Source organism: Tetranychus urticae, chromosome 1 (genome assembly GCF_039701765.1).
Source record: "Tetranychus urticae isolate SD_2017Ah chromosome 1, NJAU_TeUrti_SD_1.0, whole genome shotgun sequence".
Lineage (NCBI taxonomy): Eukaryota > Metazoa > Arthropoda > Arachnida > Trombidiformes > Tetranychidae > Tetranychus > Tetranychus urticae.
The window spans coordinates 32,524,968-32,543,661 of NC_142958.1; the positions used below are offsets into that span (position 1 = coordinate 32,524,968).

Genomic DNA, 18,694 nt, shown 5'->3' on the forward strand with positions numbered 1-18,694 from the left:
GTAACCATAGTAGCATGCTGTACATTCAGGGTCATTAGTTTAACAGTTTTTGTAACATTATGAGTCCATTAAAAACCGGAGAAACATTGTGTTCATTGCAAGTATCGTAATTGACATCATCATCAATAATTATTAGAATCAACTGAATTTGTTTGAAAACCTGTTGGTTAATTGACTTTTCTCGGTTTTCATCAATATCACTCATCCGTTTGAACCATTTTTCATTAATTTTACTCTTCTTTTTGTATACATTTTCAACTTTCATAATTTTTCATTTTTTCATTTTGATAATGGGTTTAATGGGTTGAAAGGAAGAGTCAAATGATTTATTTTATTTTATGCTTCCATTTTACACTTGAAATACACATTACCATTAACTAGCATTTTATAGATGGATAATTATTATTTAATTATAAGTTGAAGCTGAAGGTCAATAAGCTAATTTATGTAGATTAAACTCAATTGAATTGTTTGTGATATTTATGTGTTAACACTTTTACTTGGGTTGGCAATGATGAATGGTTGTCCTTATTTGATTTGTAAGCGCTTCGTTCAAATTCAGGTTGCTGACAGTCTGAGATTAAATTTAGGATTTAACGCTTCATCACAGGATTGAGCATATCGACATTCAAAATCAGTAAAGATTAAGAAAATAGTCGATACATGAGGCAACGGGCAGCTACAATCTACGAGAAGCGAATTGAAACCGTAAGTTGGACCAAGTACAATTTTAAGGTAATTTTGGATGAGTTCTATGGACTGTTCTCTTTCCCGTAGTCAAGTTGAAATTATCAATGTCCATATTTGGTTTCAAACTTTTAGGTCCTTTTAATCCGTTTTTATTCCAGTTAAATTTTTTCCAGCTTTCCAATTTTTGCTAATATCGAAGTCTTCCAATCTGAAATTTCGATTCCCGAGAATCCTTTTAGAATGGTCAGTCGATAACATGCCACATGCTTGGTTCCATATGATGCAAAATAGGTGTACATCCTCTGCCTAAGCGTATTAGTCTATTAACGAGGTATTTCTAATCTCTAAGCATCCATCATTGGCTTGATCAACATTTTTATCCATTGGTTAAGCACATGATGTAGTTTCTTTATTTTGATGTTCAACAGCTTCACCCATCTTTATTACATTTAAGCATCAAAGAGATGAAAGACATAACTATTCACTGAGATCACAATGTTGTCAGAGTATCACTTAAGGAAAAATAAAATAAAAATTGATTTTAATTCAACTGGAACAAATTACAAAATTAAAAACTTAGAATAAAAATTGTCAACAGCTATCACAGTGCCATCTATATGAGGAATTGGAAAGCTTAATATTATTTCCGGATAGTATCTTGTGATCCTGCTTCTTTTTCCCGCTTTTTTCTTTGTCCCCAAGCCACCATTACCTTTTAAAGTTTAAATCTTATCCAGTTTTGTTTCTGCCTTTTAACTCGTTAATTGTTACATTTCCAGATCAATTTTATTTGTTTTTTAATTCTCAATTGTTTTAAGATAATTGATTAAATCTTTTTTAGTTCCACCATGGCTGAGTTTTATAAAGAATACCTTGATTTTCTCGATGATGAGGTAAGTAACAGTTTTTCTTCATTGGGCTAACAGTGTTATGTCAACTTCTTTATCGGCATACTTAACTTTTTGTGTTTTTATCTTATTTCTTAATTATTTCAGAGCGACCATGGTATTTATTATCGCCTGGTTAAAGAGATGATTGCTCATAATGAAATGAGACTAATAGTCAATATCAATGACTTGAGAAAAAAGAATCCCGTTCGCGCTAAAGCATTGTTGACCTGTGCATTTGAAGAGCTACTAAGTTTTGAACGGGCTCTTCGTGATTTCACTCTAACAATCGATCAAGAATACTTGAAAAAAGTTCCTGATCTCTTCATTGGTTTGGAAGGGTCATTTGGTAACAAACATGTTACACCAAGATCTTTGACAAGCAGCTATCTTGGTCAAATTGTTTGTGTTGAAGGTATAGTGACCAAGTGCTCGCTTGTTCGACCCAAAGTCATCAAATCAGTACATTACTGCCCAGTGACAAAAAAAGTGATGGAGCGTAAATACACTGATTTAACATCATATGATGCTTTTCCTTCATCTACCGTTTATCCAACTAAAGATGAAGATGGAAATCTTCTAGAAACTGAGTTTGGGCTCTCTACTTATAAGGACCATCAAACATTTACAATTCAAGAAATGCCCGAAAAGGCTCCTGCCGGACAGCTTCCTCGTTCTGTAGATATTATAGCTGACAATGATTTGGTTGACAAATGTAAACCTGGAGACCGAGTTCAAGTTATTGGTGTTTTTCGTTGCTTACCATCTAAACAAGGAAACTATTCAAGTGGTACTTTTAGAACTGTTTTACTGGCTAATAACATTGAATTACTGTCCAAAGAAGTCGCTCCTTCTATTTCTGCTGAAGATGTACAGAAGTGTCGATCTTTTAGCCGACAGCGCAACAAGAATGTTTTCGAAGAACTGGCTAGATCATTGGCCCCGTCAATTCATGGTCATGAATATATTAAAAAAGCTCTTCTTTGTATGTTACTTGGAGGTGTTGAGAAAAATCTCCCAAATGGTACAAGGTTAAGAGGAGATATAAATATTCTTTTGGTCGGTGACCCTTCGGTGGCCAAGTCTCAGATGCTTCGATATGTTTTACATACTGCTCCAAGAGCCATTGCTACTACTGGTAGAGGATCATCCGGTGTTGGTCTTACTGCCGCAGTTACCAATGATTTTGAAACTGGTGAAAGAAGACTTGAAGCTGGTGCCATGGTTTTAGCAGATCGTGGAGTTGTTTGTATTGATGAATTCGACAAAATGTCAGACATTGATAGGACTGCAATTCATGAAGTTATGGAACAAGGTCGAGTAACTATTACCAAAGCTGGTATTCATGCTAAGCTTAACGCTCGTTGTTCAGTCCTTGCTGCAGCTAACCCTGTTTATGGAAGAGTAAGCTACTTTTCATATTTCTCTTATTACTGTATTTTATGTGGTTATAGTCACTCATTCCGTTTTGTCTTTTTTTTCTTAACAGTACGATGAATACAAAAATCCTATGGATAATATTGGTCTCCAAGATTCTCTATTATCTCGTTTCGATTTACTTTTTATTCTTCTTGATAAACACGACCGCGACCTTGATACCGCAATCGCTGATCATGTTGTTAGGATACATCGATATAGAGCTCCAAATGAAGAAGATGGTGAACGTATGTATTATTTTAATTTAAAATCAACACAAAATTTTAATCTTATTTTAATCGTTTTTTTTCTCCAGCATTGCCTATAATTTCATCTGCCGATTTCCTTTCAACCAAAAACCTCGAGACGATTGATGAGGAAGAAGGTGATACTCCCATTTATGAGAAATATGATAACTTGTTGCACGCGAACAGATCCAAATCGTAAGTAAACTTGACTTATTTCGAATCATAAGCAGATTTTAACTTTTTTTGTTATTCACAGGGAAAAAATTGTGAGTGTTCAATTCATGAAAAAATACATTCACATTGCTAAATCAATGAAACCTGTTTTGACTCAAGAAGCTTGTGAGAAAATTTCAGAAGCTTATTCCAAGCTTCGATGCTACGACCAAGAACACGCGGATTTAGCCAAAGTAAGTCGCTTAAATCACTTTTTTCAATATCTCTTATTGCAATATCTAATGATAAAATTCCATTTTTCAGACTCAACCAGTTACAGCGCGTTCATTGGAAACTCTGATCCGTCTTTCCACTGCTCATGCCAAAGCTAGATTGAGTAGGATAGTCGAAGCTCGAGATGCTGATGCTGCTATTGAATTGATTCAATTTGCCATTTTCAAGAAGGTTTATGATAAACCAAAAAAGCGAAGACGAGATGAAGAAGAAGGTGAAGAAAGTGGCGACGGAAGTGATGTTGAAGTAGACTCAGAAACAGATGAAGTTGTTCCTGTATCGGAAAGAAGCAGAGCAGCTAAAAGAAAGGAAAGATTGAGTAGTGAAGAAAAGGACGAGCCAACTCAAAGAGAGCCTAAGGTTAAAAAACCTAGATCCAAGTCCACAAAACATGAATCTCAAGAAATGGAAACAGATGACTCTTCACGAGCAGAACCTTCAGGAGAAACATCAGGAGAAACATCGAGCGCAATGACTACGCAGATTGAGGTTGAAATTAATGAAACGAGATTGAAAAAGTTCAAAAAGATGTTGATGAACGAATTTCGTAAAAGCCATGCCCAATCATTACCTATTAGTGCCATTAAAGAAGTTTTTTGTAAAGACGGGGATGATAGCTGGTCCTCTATCGAAGTTGATGCTTGTTTAAATCGAATGCAAGATGACAACAATATAATGATTACAGAATCAGTTGTTTTCATCATTTAAACAATCATCACAGTTCTGTCAATTCAAGTTATATTTTAATCAACAGAAAATGGTTTTTGATCTGATTGAAATGTAAATTTCATCGAATGAATACTAAACAATAAATCGAAAACTTTTTTACATCACAATTTTGGATATGAAAATTTATCGAAAAATTACACAAAATTTTCTTTCAACAAACATAAGTCTTTCAAAACTATTATATTCTCAATTTTATGAAAAGCTCAAATTTCAAATGACAAATTATATTAAACTTTGATTTCTTTAGAATGATACATGTAATACATGCATATCATTTCAACCAATTTATCGTCAAATTGATGTTTAACTGGATTTTGACTCTGTCAGTGGAAATCCATTCGTAGAGGAATTCTTAGTTCGCTGGACAGATTCTTTTATGAATGAGTCTATATGCCTTGCACAATCGATTGGAGAGGCTAAATGAAGATAATGGTCCCCACTAACTTTAATTAATTTGAAGTAACCAGTTGATTTGTGAACATCTAGAATTGCTTGAGCCTCTGGTGTATCGAGTTTAGTTGTACCTCTGCTGCCACATAGAATGAATTTCTCACATTTAGCGTTAGAGTAAAGTTGAACCAATGTGTTTAGATCATATTTTTGATGTACGATAGCAGTTAATCGGGGATCTCGGGTGAATATGTAACCATCGGGTGTTTCTCGAGCAGCCCTTTTTAACAAATAAGAAGCCATCTTTTTGTTCAAAGATCCATTGTAATGAGTACTGATGAGAATATCAATACAATCATCATAAGAGTAGGGTTTAGTCATTTTGGGTCGTTGTTCACTTTCAAGAAATATTTGAATTGAGTTAGCCATTTCTTGAGCAATTGACTCAGCTGGATAGGTAGCCTCTTTGAATATGTCACAGGCGATTATCCTTTCCACCTTTTCTGGATAGACGCAAGCATACATTAATGCCACATTTCCACCCATAGAATGTCCCAAAAAAGAAATCTTATCAAGGTTGAAAAAATTAACAATTCGTCTTAGATCAATTAACCAAGAAATGTTTCTATATGGAACGCCTGGTGGGTAATGAGATGATAATCCATGTCCAGGTAAATCAACAGCTATGATGTGATAATTTCCTTCAAGGCTTTCAATTAAAGGGTCAAATGTTGATGCATTGTCCATCCAACCATGTAAAGCAATTATTGTTAAATCGGCTTCTTCTTGATTACCCCAAACTTTGGCAGCTATGAAACCATAAGGAATTGGAATCCGAATTTCCTTTGATTCTTTAACCATATTCTTCTTATTGTTATGACCAAATATAAACAGTAAACTGATGAGTGTAACTATAAAAAGAACAATTGCTAGGAAAAAACAAGAATAAGAACTTTTAATAACAAATTGTTTAAGATGAAGATTAAATGATGATGTTGACGAGATGAGGAAAAATAGACGAGATAATATTTAGACTGGATAAACAACTTTTATTTTCCGGTTAATTAACCACCGTCTCTTCTAATTATACCGCCAATTTTGACAGGTTTAAAAACATTTTGAAAAAAAAGTATGATGCAACAGCCAATATTTATAATGAAGTGCTATGGAGCAGGACATTGAAAAATTTTAAGTTAATTTTTGTCGATTGTAAATAAAAATTTGACAACTGAAATATCTAAACTAATACAATAAAAAATCAATTCAAAAATACGAGTTCCATAGGCAATAAATTATTATTCATATCCATGTACAATGTATCTTGCATCTTGAATAAGTTGTATACCTGTCAGTATGCTGCCACAAACTCCGCCGAATGAATAAAAACCCACAAAAATGAGGAATGACTTGATACCGGTAATGACAATTTGAATAAATGAGGCTACCTAACAGATATACATGTTTTTTGCGGCAAAAATGGAAAATTAATAATTAATAAACCGTATCTGTTGCATTTATCTATAAAAAAATTGAGAACAAATCTATTATAAAAATTACTTTTTAAATTGCAGTAACAGGGTTGAAAATACAGATATGATTATTTAGAGAACCATTTGGGCATCCAAAGTAGTTTCCATCCATTGAGGAGATGATTGACTTATTTTTTCGATTAGGTTGTTAACTTGGAAACATATATCTTGAATTTGTTCATCAAAGGTAGGCAAAATATCTCTCGTTTCAAAGTGAACAATAGAAGCGATTTGATCAATTGAACCAGCCATTCTTCCTTCAGTAATCATTTGCGATGCGATTCTCTCAGCTTTTCGAGGATCGATTTCTAAAATGGCTCCTAACTCCACGAATTTAATATTATTGTAAAGTTTAGAAGCAGATAGCAAATTGTGTTCAACAATAGCTCGATCCAATATGGAAGAACCATCAGCAGTTTTGGCCCTCTGATGCGCGGCAAGTAATTCGGAGATTTCATCCATTTCTGACCTTTTGATTATCCTATCAAGATACATTTTCTCTAAAATGTTGAAGCAAGGTAGCTGTTGACACCTTTCATCTTTGAATAGATTAGCCAACATTCGAGACCTTTGCTGACCTGATTATGAAAAAAATATTGAAAATAAATAAAAAATCTTCATCTAGAAACCTTTAAATTGAGGCTTACCGGCAGAGGCTAAAACAGTACAAATCATAGCTTTTTTCAAGCTTTCAATTCTTTCATTTTCGTCAACAATTGTTTTATAGCTGAGTTCATTATATCTCTGAGCAGCTTCTATAAATTTTCTACGATAATCAAGAACGCGAGCATAACAGACTTTGTAATGTACTTGCAATTGTTCATTTTGTGTTGAAGCTTGGAGCATGGACGCACGGTTTATGAAAGCTTCAGCTTGAACAGGATCTTCATCTTCTAAGTACAGTCGAGCAATTTTCAGATACGTTTCTAATTTATAATCAGCTGTATAGTGTTTTTGGCCAGTTTCTAATGGGATTCCAACCTGAAAATCAAAATTTGGTAAAGAAATGATAAGAAAATGTCTGTGAGATTCTTAAAAATTATAACTTACCAAGACATTAGCGGCCTCTTTCCATTGTTCCTCTTTCTCATAAATACCTGCTAAATGTTGACGAATTGCGGCGACTTGTTCCTCAAATGATATAACACGAGGTTGAACTTTGTCCAATATGAAATGAGCAATGGACTTGGTAACATCATTTTGAAATTTTGTCAACATAGCGGCAATGTCAATCAACAATTGTCTGGATATAACCAAACTAACTGATTCATTTATAATACTTTTGACGAAAAGCTTAACTCCTTCGATCAATTCATTGATATTTTGATTTGCAACAATAGCATCTAAAATAACACGATACTTGTCAGTCTGATCCTTTGGTGATCCACCGGTTGCTGCAACTTGAGCAAGAGCAGCACTTAACTCTTCCTGTTAAAAGAGATAGATAAAGTATTAGCGCATTTTGATCTTAAAATATAAATTGGCTTACCATTTGAAATCAGAATGATCTAATAGTCACAAGGAATCAAGCAAACCAAGTTTTCCTACAATTGGATAAATCAAGCAAAATTTACTGTAAAATCCCAAACAGAGTAGAATGATACTTACTCCACCTAGCGGTTACTATGAACATTGAAAGCGGTAATTCGAATGCTCTTATGGGGCCAAAATTAAATTTCAATGTCGTAACTCAGAAGCTGACAAAACATCTTCTGAAAGTGAAAAATCTCCATTGAAAGAAAGTATGGTTTTGGTTACATTCCAGGTCTATTTATGCCTAAATTTAATGTGTTTGTCCATCAACAGAATAGAGTGTGACATGAGGCTAGAAAGGCTTGGAGATTCTCTTCCGTCTATGCATTTCCTCCGAGTCGGGTTTTTTTCTTGGACTTTTAAAAATTTTTGTACCTGATGATGTCCAACAAAATCTATTCTCCAGTGCACTTTCAATTTTGTCGACAGAGAGCAGCAAGAAGCTATCCATACTTATTTGGATTATCCGTTTTATTTGTGAGGCAATTACAACGGCTATAATACTGGATAAACAAGATAATGTATGTTAGGGTCAATCGATGGTGTAAGCTCTAGAAATTTAGTACAATTGAATTATCATTAAGGGATAGAGATGCTTAATTCATACATGTCAGGGATTTGTTTTATTTTGCCAGTTGGTCGTTTTCATAAACAAAGGAATCAAATGAATCTGATGGCCTTATTACAGATCTCAAGTTGTAGAACGTTACCGTTCTTGAGATCTTTTGTGACAAAATGCACCAATTTGAAACATTAATGGAAGTTGGTTGTTGCTAAAAAGACACAATAAACACAATTGTCACATTTATACACAAATGGGAAAAAACGGGTAAAATCAATTTCTTTCAAATTGAGACTCTGTTGGTCTGTAGAGAAATAAAAACTCAGTTCGTTTGTGCGATTTTAAGATTTCTCTGATCGACAGTTTTCGAACAAACCAGGTTCGAAGTTAGAACTTCGATTCACTTTTGGGCAATTATGGAAGCAGATTTTTCCATGAAATCCATTTCATTGTTATAAGTTTTAGTGAAGAACCAGAAAATGCACTTATTTTGAGAGATGGAACTTTTTTGTTTTCTGCAAAACGGATAAGTTCGATTTTCAGTTAAACTGGCCGCTTTATGGGACCGTAAAATTTAGAGAGCTAAAACTTATTATTACTCGGTAAAAAATGTTGTTACATATCATGGGTTGATTATTTTCTTCAATTAATCCACAGTTCTCTTGATTTAGGCCATAGGCTTGAAAACTTTGAACCTCGGTATTTCGAGAATTGTATCACATAAAATCATCATTCTTTGGCCAATTTAATCCTCTCGAAATCAATTGTTCAATGCAATTTATTAACTTTCAATTAGCGCATTTGGTTCATAATATTTGGGTTTTAAATGTGTGAGGAACAACTTATTCAACAAACAAAACTCATCTCAACACATTTCTTGGTAAATAAACCAATTTTCTGGTTAAACCTGAAAATGAAATGCAAAGATTGCTGCCAAAGGCCCGAACATTTGAGTTGAGAGTTAAGACTCAGCTTGTTTGTAGGGACATAAAAACTGTATCCATTTATACTATTAGGTAATATATCCGATAGCCAGTTTTCGAGAAAATCGAAGTCAAAGTTGAAACTTCGAACGCCTTTTATTCAGCTATGGAAGCAGATTTAGCGATAAAACTCTATTTTCCTGATGTAAATTTTAATGGCCAACCATAAAATTCACTTATTTTGAGGAATAACATTTTCTGTTTTCTGTAAAACAGATCAGTTCGCTTCTTAGTTAAACCGGCCTTAATCTGTGCCCGTAAGAGTTAGCAAGCTAAAACTCATTATTCGACAATAAAAATTGTTGGCTCACATCATGGAGCCAATGTAGTTTCCAGTTTGTCAATATTGCTCTTGATTTTGGCCTTTTGGTCTGAAAACTTTGAACATAAATATTTCGAGAATCGTACCGCATACAATCATCATTCTTTAGCCAAACATGTGATTTCATCATGGGCTATAATGTATTGAAATATCAAAACATTAAAGAGACTTCAAATAAAGTTATAGCATTTTATTACTTATGTAGTAAAATTAGAGACTTGCTTTATAAAGCTGAACAAAAATCTTAGGCGCTAGAAGCATTTTGCTTATTTGATGAATTAACTCAGATTTCATTCAGTATTTAGTCATATAATCTTATAGTCCATAATGAAATCTAATTTTTAAAGTGAGAATGATGATTTTAGATGATGCCAGTCCCGAAATATCGAGGCTCAAAGTTTTGTGAAAAACGAACAAAATCAAGAGAACTGTTAATAAATTGAAAAAAATGTTTGATCCATGATGTGAGCCAACAATTTTTATGGTCACATAATGAGTTTAAGCTTGCTAACTCTTACGGGCACAGATTAAGGCCGGTTTAACTGATAATCGAACTGATCTGTTTTACAGAAAATAGAAAATGTTATTCCTCAAAATAAGTAAATTTTATGGTTGGCCATTAAAATTTACATCAGGAAAATAAAGTTTCATGGAAAAATCTGCTCTCATAGCTGAACAAAAGACGTTCGAAGTTTCAACTTTGACCTCAATTTTCTAGAAAACTATTGATCAGGTGAATTATTTAAAAGCACCAATGGACGTAGTTTTTATGTCACAATAAACCCATAAAGTCTTAACTCTCAACTCAAATGTTCGGGCCTTTGGCAGCAATCTTTGCATTTCATTTTCAGGTTTAACCAGAAAATTGGTTTATTTACCAAGAAATGTGTTGAGATGAGTTTTGTTTGTTGAATAAGTTGTTCCTCACACATTTAAAACCCAAATATTATGAACCAAATGCGCTAATTGAAAGTTAATAAATTGCATTGAATAATTGATCAACAAAGAGTTAATTTGGTAAAAGAATTATAATTGCAGGTTCCACTATTCTCGAAATATTGAGCCATAAAGTTTTAGTGCCAATAAGCAAAATCAAGAGAACTGTTGCTAAATTGATGCAAGTATCCGAGCCACGATGTGAAACAACAATTTCTATGGACAAAGAATAAGTCTTAGCTCTTTAACTCTTACGGTCACAGAAATCGACCGGTTTAACTGAAAATCGTATTAATCTGTTTTCCAGAAAACAGGAAATTTTTATTTCTCCAAATAACTTATTTTCTGGTTGATCAACAAACGTTACATTAGTACTATGAGTTTCATGGAAAAATCTGCTTCCATGATTGCCCAAAAGTGAATCGAAGTTCCAACTTCGAACCTGATTTGTTCGAAAACTGTCGATCAGAGAAATCTTAAAATCGCACAAACGAACTGAGTTTTTATTTCTCTACAGACCAACAGAGTCTCAATTTGAAAGAAATTGATTTTACCCGTTTTTTCCCATTTGTGTATAAATGTGACAATTGTGTTTATTGTGTCTTTTTAGCAACAACCAACTTCCATTAATGTTTCAAATTGGCTCAGTTGCTACTGGCGCAGTTTGGTCAGAACTTAAAAGTTGATCAATCGTCAACTAATATCAGCCGAGTTCTTATAAAAAAGTATATGTTAAATAAGCTTCATCTGAAATCCTTTAATATCCATTGAAAATTCCTATTTGTCTAATCATTTAGAAGCTAGGCGCTCGTTTGGGCAAAAAAAGCAACTCCAGGTGATAGGACAAGTCTTGTCTTTGACTAATCAAGCCTTTACTTTAAAAAAATCATGTTCCATCAATCTGAAATGACTGTATCAACACATTTCCAGTTCCTCGTCGAAATCGAAGTCACATGTTAATTTACATTTTGTTTAATAATCAAGTTGATCAATGATCGATTGTCTGGACACATCGAGGTGACGAAAACACTCGAAGCACTAATCATCAATTTCAACATCACTCATAATCTCAATTTATAATCATTTCTTATTGAATTCAAAGAATATATTATTCATGTTTCAGAGTTTTATCTTACCTTTAAAATCATAAATCAAGAAATTTTCTCTTTTTTTCGGTTGGTTTTTTGGACACTTGTAAACAGTTTTAATTTATTTATTTACATATCAATTCAAGCAAAATCTAATTAACACGATTAGCTGATTGAATCATAAAAATTACTAACTAAATTCGTAGTAAACAAATATAAATATAATAACTTGACCAATTTCAATAAACTTTAACCATTAAAATAATACAACCAAAGACACCAAAAGCTACTTTGCGCTAATTGCTATTATTATTTAATTCATGCCAATGTAAGATTAAGAAGATGCTAAACTTTAGTCAAATTACAGAGCAATTAAAATTCTGACTCTCATAATTTTTGAAACAGCAACAAACCAGTCAAAATACATGTAATTATACATGAACATGTAACTTGATTGAACGATCAAGGTTATTTTGAGCAACGAACTTTGCAACGAAAGATTCTTCAAATGTTGAGCTCAAGTAAAAGTTATCAATACTTCAAGCAATCTATTTTATGTTGAATTCAATTTTTATAGTTATGAGCCATTAATGTACATTAATTACGAAAATTACAAGCCCTTGTAATATTTATATTGATTGGTGATTGAGTTGAATGTTTTGTGCACAATTTAATGTTCTGAAAACTTTTCATTTGTTTCATTTCATTCGTCAGACAATCAACTGGAAACGAATAGAATATGATAACAGAATTGTTTGTTTCTTCAGGATAATTTTATTCAATGTTTATTGTCAATATTCATATTTATTGCTGTTTTGTCCAGCGATTCTTGTCATCGCATCTTTAAAATGAAGTTTAATCAGATTGAACACTTTGAACAAAATATTAGGAAAACCCTGAATGAACAGACAAAAGAGTTGAAACTAGCACGTGCAAGTGATTCCAAGTTTCTACATTTAATTAATAGTTACTGGAAACTTTAATGTAGTTTCAACTGAATTAATTGCAGTTTAGATAAATAGACTTTAGTCTTTATATGAATGACACTTTGATCTTTCTCGTTTGAGTTTGAGATAAAAATTAAAGATGAATTACTTTCAGTACAAGGTTGATGATGAAAAATGAAATGAATTAAATTAGCTGGGCTTAAATGGTCAAACAGATGAACTTGTCTTGTCTATTAACCTGTGGAGTTAAGTTGAGTGGAAGAAACCTGGATAAGATGTTAGTAAATGAAATGCTGAGAGCAACTGTTGAAACATTTAGACTGGTTTCAACTGAATTCAGCCTTTCTTTTGTCATTTCAATTTGACAAGGTCATAACAATATAAGTTGAATATTGATTACTGATTGGATGATTGATAGTTTAACCAGAACTCCAAGTCAATTTGTATTACTGTTTCAAAACACAAGTCAGTTAATAAAAGTTTATAAAAATAAAATTTCAAGCTTTTAATGTGATAGAATGAAAAAATAAAGTAAAATCTTGAAAAACGATCAAATAGATCGGTTGCTTTGATTAACATACTGAGCAATAACACTTGATGCCTTGAGGCAATAACTTGCCAGGGCAACAAATGAAAGTGAAAGTGAGGATAAAAAATAATAATGAAATCAGGTCTTGTGTACATAGAAGGACCACTTTTTGGTGATAATAATTGGTTAAACTTGAAGATCAACTCAATCATCTGATTAAACTAGATTAATACAATGAGAGAGGTTGAAGTAAGACAATTATGGTTAATATCTTTGATCGGGTGTGGTTGCATCCATTGATGTTGTGATCAGGATGATGTTCAGGTTGATGATGCTTTACCTTCAATGATGCTCAGTACTTTCCTCTCGCCATCATTTTGATGGACTGAATAAGGAGAGAGAGAGAGAGAACAGAAGATCCTGAGGCGATTTTCCCACGGCTTGATGAAAAATGGGGCCTTCTGATCATCATTATCATCTTCTTACATAAACTTAAGATCAAATTCTAGGCACGAAAATTAAGGATTACATTCCTAGTTATTCCTCTCTTTGCTCTCGGATAATTTTTGAAACTTGAATATCCAGTAAACAGTAAGAAAGAAGGAAGGAAATATTCACTGAAAGGATCAGACGTGGTTCACCCAGGTATACACATGATTCCTCTGTGTGTTTTTTGTTGGGTGGAGATAAAATGATGAGAGAAAGAGAGAGAATGAAGAAGAAGGTCGAGGTGGAATGAAAACATCTTCAATTGTCACTGGACTTTATCTTCATTTCTCCCTTTTTCTCTCCCTTCTCTTCTGCCACTCTTAGCCCTCAACCTACCTCTCTAAGCCTCACTCTCTCTGGGTCAGAATTATATAAAAGAGTCAACTCGATCATATTCAAATCATCTTCAGCTCAATCGTCCAACGATCACAGTTAATTTCAAAACTCAACTTTCTCTTGCTTCAACGCTCAACCCAACTCAAACCCTCAAACTCAAAATGATGGTAAGTTTTATCATTGATATTATTTCATTAAACTGATTCCTTGTTTACCAACAACTAATCTGGATTTTGTTTTTCCTTTAGTCAAAAGTTGTTATCCTCTTCGCCCTCTTCGCCTGTGCTTTAGCCGGTGCCGTCTACAGCCCAGCTTACGCTACCTACAGCCCATACGCCAGCTACGCTTACACTCCAAGCTACACTCCAGCCTACACCGCTTCCTACAACCCAGGTTACTACGGCAGCTACTACGGATCCTATGCTCCAGCCTGGAACTACGGATCTTACTATGGAACTCCAGCTTATGGTTATGGCTCCGGCTATGGATATGCTTACTCTCCATACACTTCTTACTCAACCATCCTTAAGAAGTAAACTGTCCAACTGTTTCCTCAACCGGCCTCAATCAATGGGATTTTCATGTTAATCCTTGCGATTTCCCTTCTGATCGATCTCTTCTTTTGTTCCAACTTATAAACTCACTACATTCGCCACGCACAAAACGGTTTGTTCATTTTTCTCGTCAGACAGTTTAGTTTTCTTTACACACAAAACAAATCACTTGTTAGTTCAAAACGAAAACAAAAACAAAACAAAAATGTTGACATTATTTGGCAGAACTATTTTTATTCTTCGTCTCGAAAACAACATCTTCGAATTGTAATGTCGTTCTAACAGTTTGATCATTCACAATAAAAAATTGTTCACAAAAACAAAAAAAAGTTTCATTTAATTTTGTTCTCAATCGCTCAACCAATTCAAATAACATCGATATTATTATTAAAAATGGTTTCATCAGCAACTATAAAGTAAATCTTAAAAAATCAAATTCGGAATGATTTATTAAAAGATGGTGAAACGATTAAAAATCCGTGAAAAATTGAAGCTGTCATAGTGATTGAAAGAGACGAATTCATGATTCTACTGTTGGAACTTTTAACAGATGGAAGGCGTCAATTCATTGTTTTTAACAATTTAATTAACTAACATAAACGAGTAATTCAACGTTTCAATTTCAGCAGTCATATAATCCTTTTTCACTTCAATCATCATTAATCTAACTTTTAATGACAACTTTAGTCAAAACCTGTTAACGCTTGTTTATATTTTATGCTTGGTTGCCTCTCAATATTAAGTAAATAAGGTAATTAACAAGTAATTTTTTGCTTGCAAATCAAACACGAAGTGACAGAAAATTAGTAAATCATCTTCGATTCTTTAGATATTTTGCCATGAAATATCAATTTGATTTTAAGGTTGATAATTAACTGAAAAGTGAAAGTTAGCCTTTTTTCAGTCATATGATGAAAAAACAAAAAAACCGATGTGATGAAAAAATGCCAAATAAAGAGATCTGAACAAGTTTATTGAAAAAGCTGGATTTATTAAACTCTGATCAAAATTTCAAGTATAAAACAAAGATCTGAATGATCGAAAGATCCCAGTTAAACATCTCGATTGTAAATCATGTCATACGTAATAATACATTAAAACATCGTGTACGTTAACATGTACGTTAAAACATCACAATGGTAACGTAAATCTCTTAGCCTTTTCTCAGCCGGTCACACCTACAGGTTACCCCTTTTAAAAAATTTTAGTCAAGGATAACGATTTATCAATTATTTCTTAATAATTATGACTGGGAAAACACTAATTGTATTTTTTGTTGTTTTTTCGCATTCTCTTTACTCTAGCTTTAGCTTCAGCTTTACATAGCCTACAGCCAGATTTGACCATGGATTGAAATCGAGATGAAAAAACTGCATTATTCTAGAAAATCCTCTGACGCAATGGATGTAAGCTTCATCACGATGTGTAAGTAATTATCATTAAGAAATTCACTTCTTTGATGTTCGTGGCCTCTGTCTGTGAGTGCATTGAACGATTTGGACTGGACACCAAGTAGATTATCAACTTGAATTGGTCACCATTGGACTAGCTTTGATTGAACGAGCGTAACTCTGAAAGAGATAAAAATTAAAGAAATACATTAAAAACCATAAAACAACTTGTATCAATCATAAACTAGAATTGAATGGATTAACTTTTTTCATCGCTCTACCAAAGTTATACTATAAAGTGGTTGAACTATGTTCAAACTTGATATAACCTGGTTATTAGTTTAAATAACAGGTAAAGATATTTACTTTCCTCTGATGATAGATGAATAAATCTTATCTAAAAAAAATATAATTAATATCCATGACATAAAATGAAATTTTTCCACATAAAAACAGGAAATAAACTGGTTTTACCAAAAAAACCAATCAATCGTCATTTAATTAGTGAGATTAAGTTTTAGTCTCATTACTGCCTAGTAATGTGGAGTAAGTCAGATTCAAATAAAACTACGATAAGAGCAAAGAGTAAACAGCAAAAGAAAACAAGAAATAGCAAAATTGGGATCGTTTTTATTGAAGCCATGGCTTATAAATGCCCACTACAGAGGACATCTGCAGTATGTCTTCGGAGATACATTCTCCTACGACATTCTAGGTACTAGGACCTAGATAGGGACGCACACCGAACGCAGAAAGAGGGATAGATAGAGACTTGAACCTGAGTCGTATGGGTGAAAGTCGGACACCACCTCTCGATCGGTGTTTGTTTTGTGGAGAATTAGGTGGGACTATCGAAAGATTGACGCTCTAATTGGTACCTGAGCACCTTTGGGTAGATATGAACCGTGATCTACAATGTATTAAAATTTTGATTTTTTTGTTAAGAGATGACTCTAAAAGATCAGTGGTGCTACCTTATTGTCCACAATTTAATTAAAATCTCTGATTCTCAAGTTAACATTGCTTTGACGTATCTTATACTCAAATCTTTGGAGAAAGAAATTGAATTCAGTTACTGAACTAATGATCTACAAGAAGCTCATAACGTAGCCTCTGAACGAGAAAGAAAACTTTGCTTTAGTAAAACTGTAACTTACCACAATTATGGGTTTACCGTCGATTAAATAGCCATTTGTTTCTTGAAGGGCCGAATTTGCTGCATCTTCATTTGGTAAACTAATAAAAGCTTGATTCCGAAACCGGCCTGTTTTGAATACTTGAACATGAAACCTGGTGAATTTAAAATATATCGATATATTATTATAGACCAATATTTTTTTTCTTAGTTCTTACATATTTTTTTCAGATTCGTCTTCTAAATTGATATAACGTCCATAGACACGCTTAAGATCGTGATCTGTTACTCTTTTTCCTAGATTCTTCAAATATAATCTACAACTAGGAGGACCTGGTGCATAGTCTTTATAAGCTGGAACATTGACAAGCTCTTCTGGAGGAAGACGGTTTTGTTTTATCTCATCAGTTGTTGCAAGATCATTGATCCAATCATCTGATTCCTCGTCATTCTCCATATCATTCTGATTACATTTTGAAGAAATCTGACCAAAACCAGAAGACAATTCACTGGTTTCTTCAACTTTTTGAGAAGGCAATAATTCTGAATTAATATTTATTTTTATGGAAATCGGCATCAATTGGTTATGTTCAAATATATTTTCATCTCCTTCGTTATGCGTTGAGCTTGGTTTAAATTCCTGATCCGTTGGTTGTTTTTTCTTCACTTCTCCCAGAATTCCTGTTTTCAACTTTTTAACTCGCCGTTTAAAACTTTTACCGGACCAATCTGTATTAGCCACATAATTTTCAGATTCAATTTCACTTTCATCTGAGCTAATAGGTTTGACAACCATTTCTTCGAGGTTGTCTTGGAATTGATCGGGAATTTCATCAAATGGAGGCATCAAGTTCATTTTGTTCATTAAATGTAACACTTGGTAGTAAAATTTTGGATGATGAAGACAAGCTCTTGCGATATTACACACGGTTGTTTTATTTGCAGGCGGGTATTTGTACTTAATTTGATGTTTTTTTGGCGCTATCATGTTGATGCTATTACTTTCTCGTTGTTTAATTTGATGTTTTCAGTTACCTAAGATGAATCACTATTTCTATGAATTACTTTTTGGAATTCACTCCTCTTGCGTCAATCCTTCTTGAATTATTTATTAATCTCAGAGAGCGAGCCAAGAATATAGGTATTCGTGAAGTTCAAATCTGTTAACAACAAAAATAAAGAATTAAAAACAGATCTTAGACGTCTGGAATAAATCTGAGCGCGAAATGTTAAATAAGATTGCAGTGGTAGCAATTACAGACAACTAATTCCCTTACCTAATTTCAGTTTCACACTAAAAAGATCAAAAATCAAGCCAATGATGGAAACATCGAAAAGTTCAAATATTTATTGTTCAACAAATGATATAAAATAATCTAAAAACAATTTATAATTAATTTTATTCCAGTGATAAGCAATCACGAATTTTTTGTACAATATTCAATTGCAATTTGAAAACCAATTTTTCAGGTTTTCGTACCAAAATATCCGATAAGATTCTAAGTCTTGGATATGTAGTAGATTTTTATTTGCCTTAAGAGTATGGCGCGTCA

General features: G+C 33.3%; 5 protein-coding genes across 5 annotated transcripts; 2 read left to right on the plus strand and 3 right to left on the minus strand.

Annotated features, from left to right (window-relative positions):
• The first annotated feature begins 1,435 nt into the window (after positions 1-1,435).
• Mcm3 (minichromosome maintenance 3) lies at positions 1,436-4,524 on the plus strand. The gene is made up of 6 exons (XM_015928810.3): positions 1,436-1,583; positions 1,686-2,981; positions 3,067-3,241; positions 3,310-3,436; positions 3,498-3,648; positions 3,719-4,524. Exons 1-6 carry the CDS (start codon positions 1,539-1,541, stop codon positions 4,394-4,396), a joined length of 2,472 nt encoding a protein of 823 aa, XP_015784296.1. The 5' UTR covers positions 1,436-1,538; the 3' UTR covers positions 4,397-4,524.
• Positions 4,410-5,668, minus strand: LOC107361873 (putative serine hydrolase). Its single transcript, XM_015928812.3, has one exon. It carries the CDS (start codon positions 5,666-5,668, stop codon positions 4,721-4,723), a length of 948 nt encoding a protein of 315 aa, XP_015784298.1. The 3' UTR covers positions 4,410-4,720.
• Positions 5,669-6,349: 681 nt separating this feature from the next.
• CSN4 (COP9 signalosome subunit 4) lies at positions 6,350-7,885 on the minus strand. The gene is made up of 4 exons (XM_015928811.3): positions 7,826-7,885; positions 7,387-7,764; positions 6,984-7,317; positions 6,350-6,914 (listed from the first exon to the last, which is right to left on the minus strand). Exons 1-4 carry the CDS (start codon positions 7,826-7,828, stop codon positions 6,409-6,411), a joined length of 1,221 nt encoding a protein of 406 aa, XP_015784297.1. The 5' UTR covers positions 7,829-7,885; the 3' UTR covers positions 6,350-6,408.
• A 6,252-nt stretch (positions 7,886-14,137) lies between these two features.
• LOC107362104 (uncharacterized) lies at positions 14,138-14,944 on the plus strand. Its single transcript, XM_015929111.3, has 2 exons — positions 14,138-14,228; positions 14,310-14,944. Exons 1-2 carry the CDS (start codon positions 14,223-14,225, stop codon positions 14,595-14,597), a joined length of 294 nt encoding a protein of 97 aa, XP_015784597.1. The 5' UTR covers positions 14,138-14,222; the 3' UTR covers positions 14,598-14,944.
• A 623-nt stretch (positions 14,945-15,567) lies between these two features.
• Positions 15,568-18,656, minus strand: LOC107362154 (RNA-binding region-containing protein 3). The gene is made up of 4 exons (XM_015929168.3): positions 18,419-18,656; positions 17,360-18,301; positions 17,164-17,296; positions 15,568-16,186 (listed from the first exon to the last, which is right to left on the minus strand). The coding sequence occupies exons 2-4, from the start codon at positions 18,127-18,129 to the stop codon at positions 16,136-16,138; spliced, it is 954 nt and encodes a 317-aa protein (XP_015784654.2). The 5' UTR covers positions 18,130-18,301; positions 18,419-18,656; the 3' UTR covers positions 15,568-16,135.
• Between the last annotated feature and the right edge of the window lie 38 nt (positions 18,657-18,694).

Coding starts and splice junctions, on each gene's coding strand:
- Mcm3 (XM_015928810.3), top strand. CDS start 1,539: ATGGCTGAGTTTTATAAAGAATACCTTGATTTTCTCGATGATGAG. Junction 1,584..1,685: donor TTGATTTTCTCGATGATGAG/GTAAGTAACAGT, acceptor TAATTATTTCAG/AGCGACCATGGTATTTATTA. Junction 2,982..3,066: donor CTAACCCTGTTTATGGAAGA/GTAAGCTACTTT, acceptor TTTTCTTAACAG/TACGATGAATACAAAAATCC.
- LOC107362154 (XM_015929168.3), bottom strand. CDS start 18,129: ATGATAGCGCCAAAAAAACATCAAATTAAGTACAAATACCCGCCTGCA. Junction 17,297..17,359: donor GACGAATCTGAAAAAAATAT/GTAAGAACTAAG, acceptor TAAATTCACCAG/GTTTCATGTTCAAGTATTCA. Junction 16,187..17,163: donor ACGGTAAACCCATAATTGTG/GTAAGTTACAGT, acceptor TATCTCTTTCAG/AGTTACGCTCGTTCAATCAA.
- LOC107361873 (XM_015928812.3), bottom strand. CDS start 5,668: ATGGTTAAAGAATCAAAGGAAATTCGGATTCCAATTCCTTATGGTTTC.
- CSN4 (XM_015928811.3), bottom strand. Junction 7,318..7,386: donor AAGAGGCCGCTAATGTCTTG/GTAAGTTATAAT, acceptor TTTGATTTTCAG/GTTGGAATCCCATTAGAAAC. Junction 6,915..6,983: donor TACTGTTTTAGCCTCTGCCG/GTAAGCCTCAAT, acceptor TTTCATAATCAG/GTCAGCAAAGGTCTCGAATG.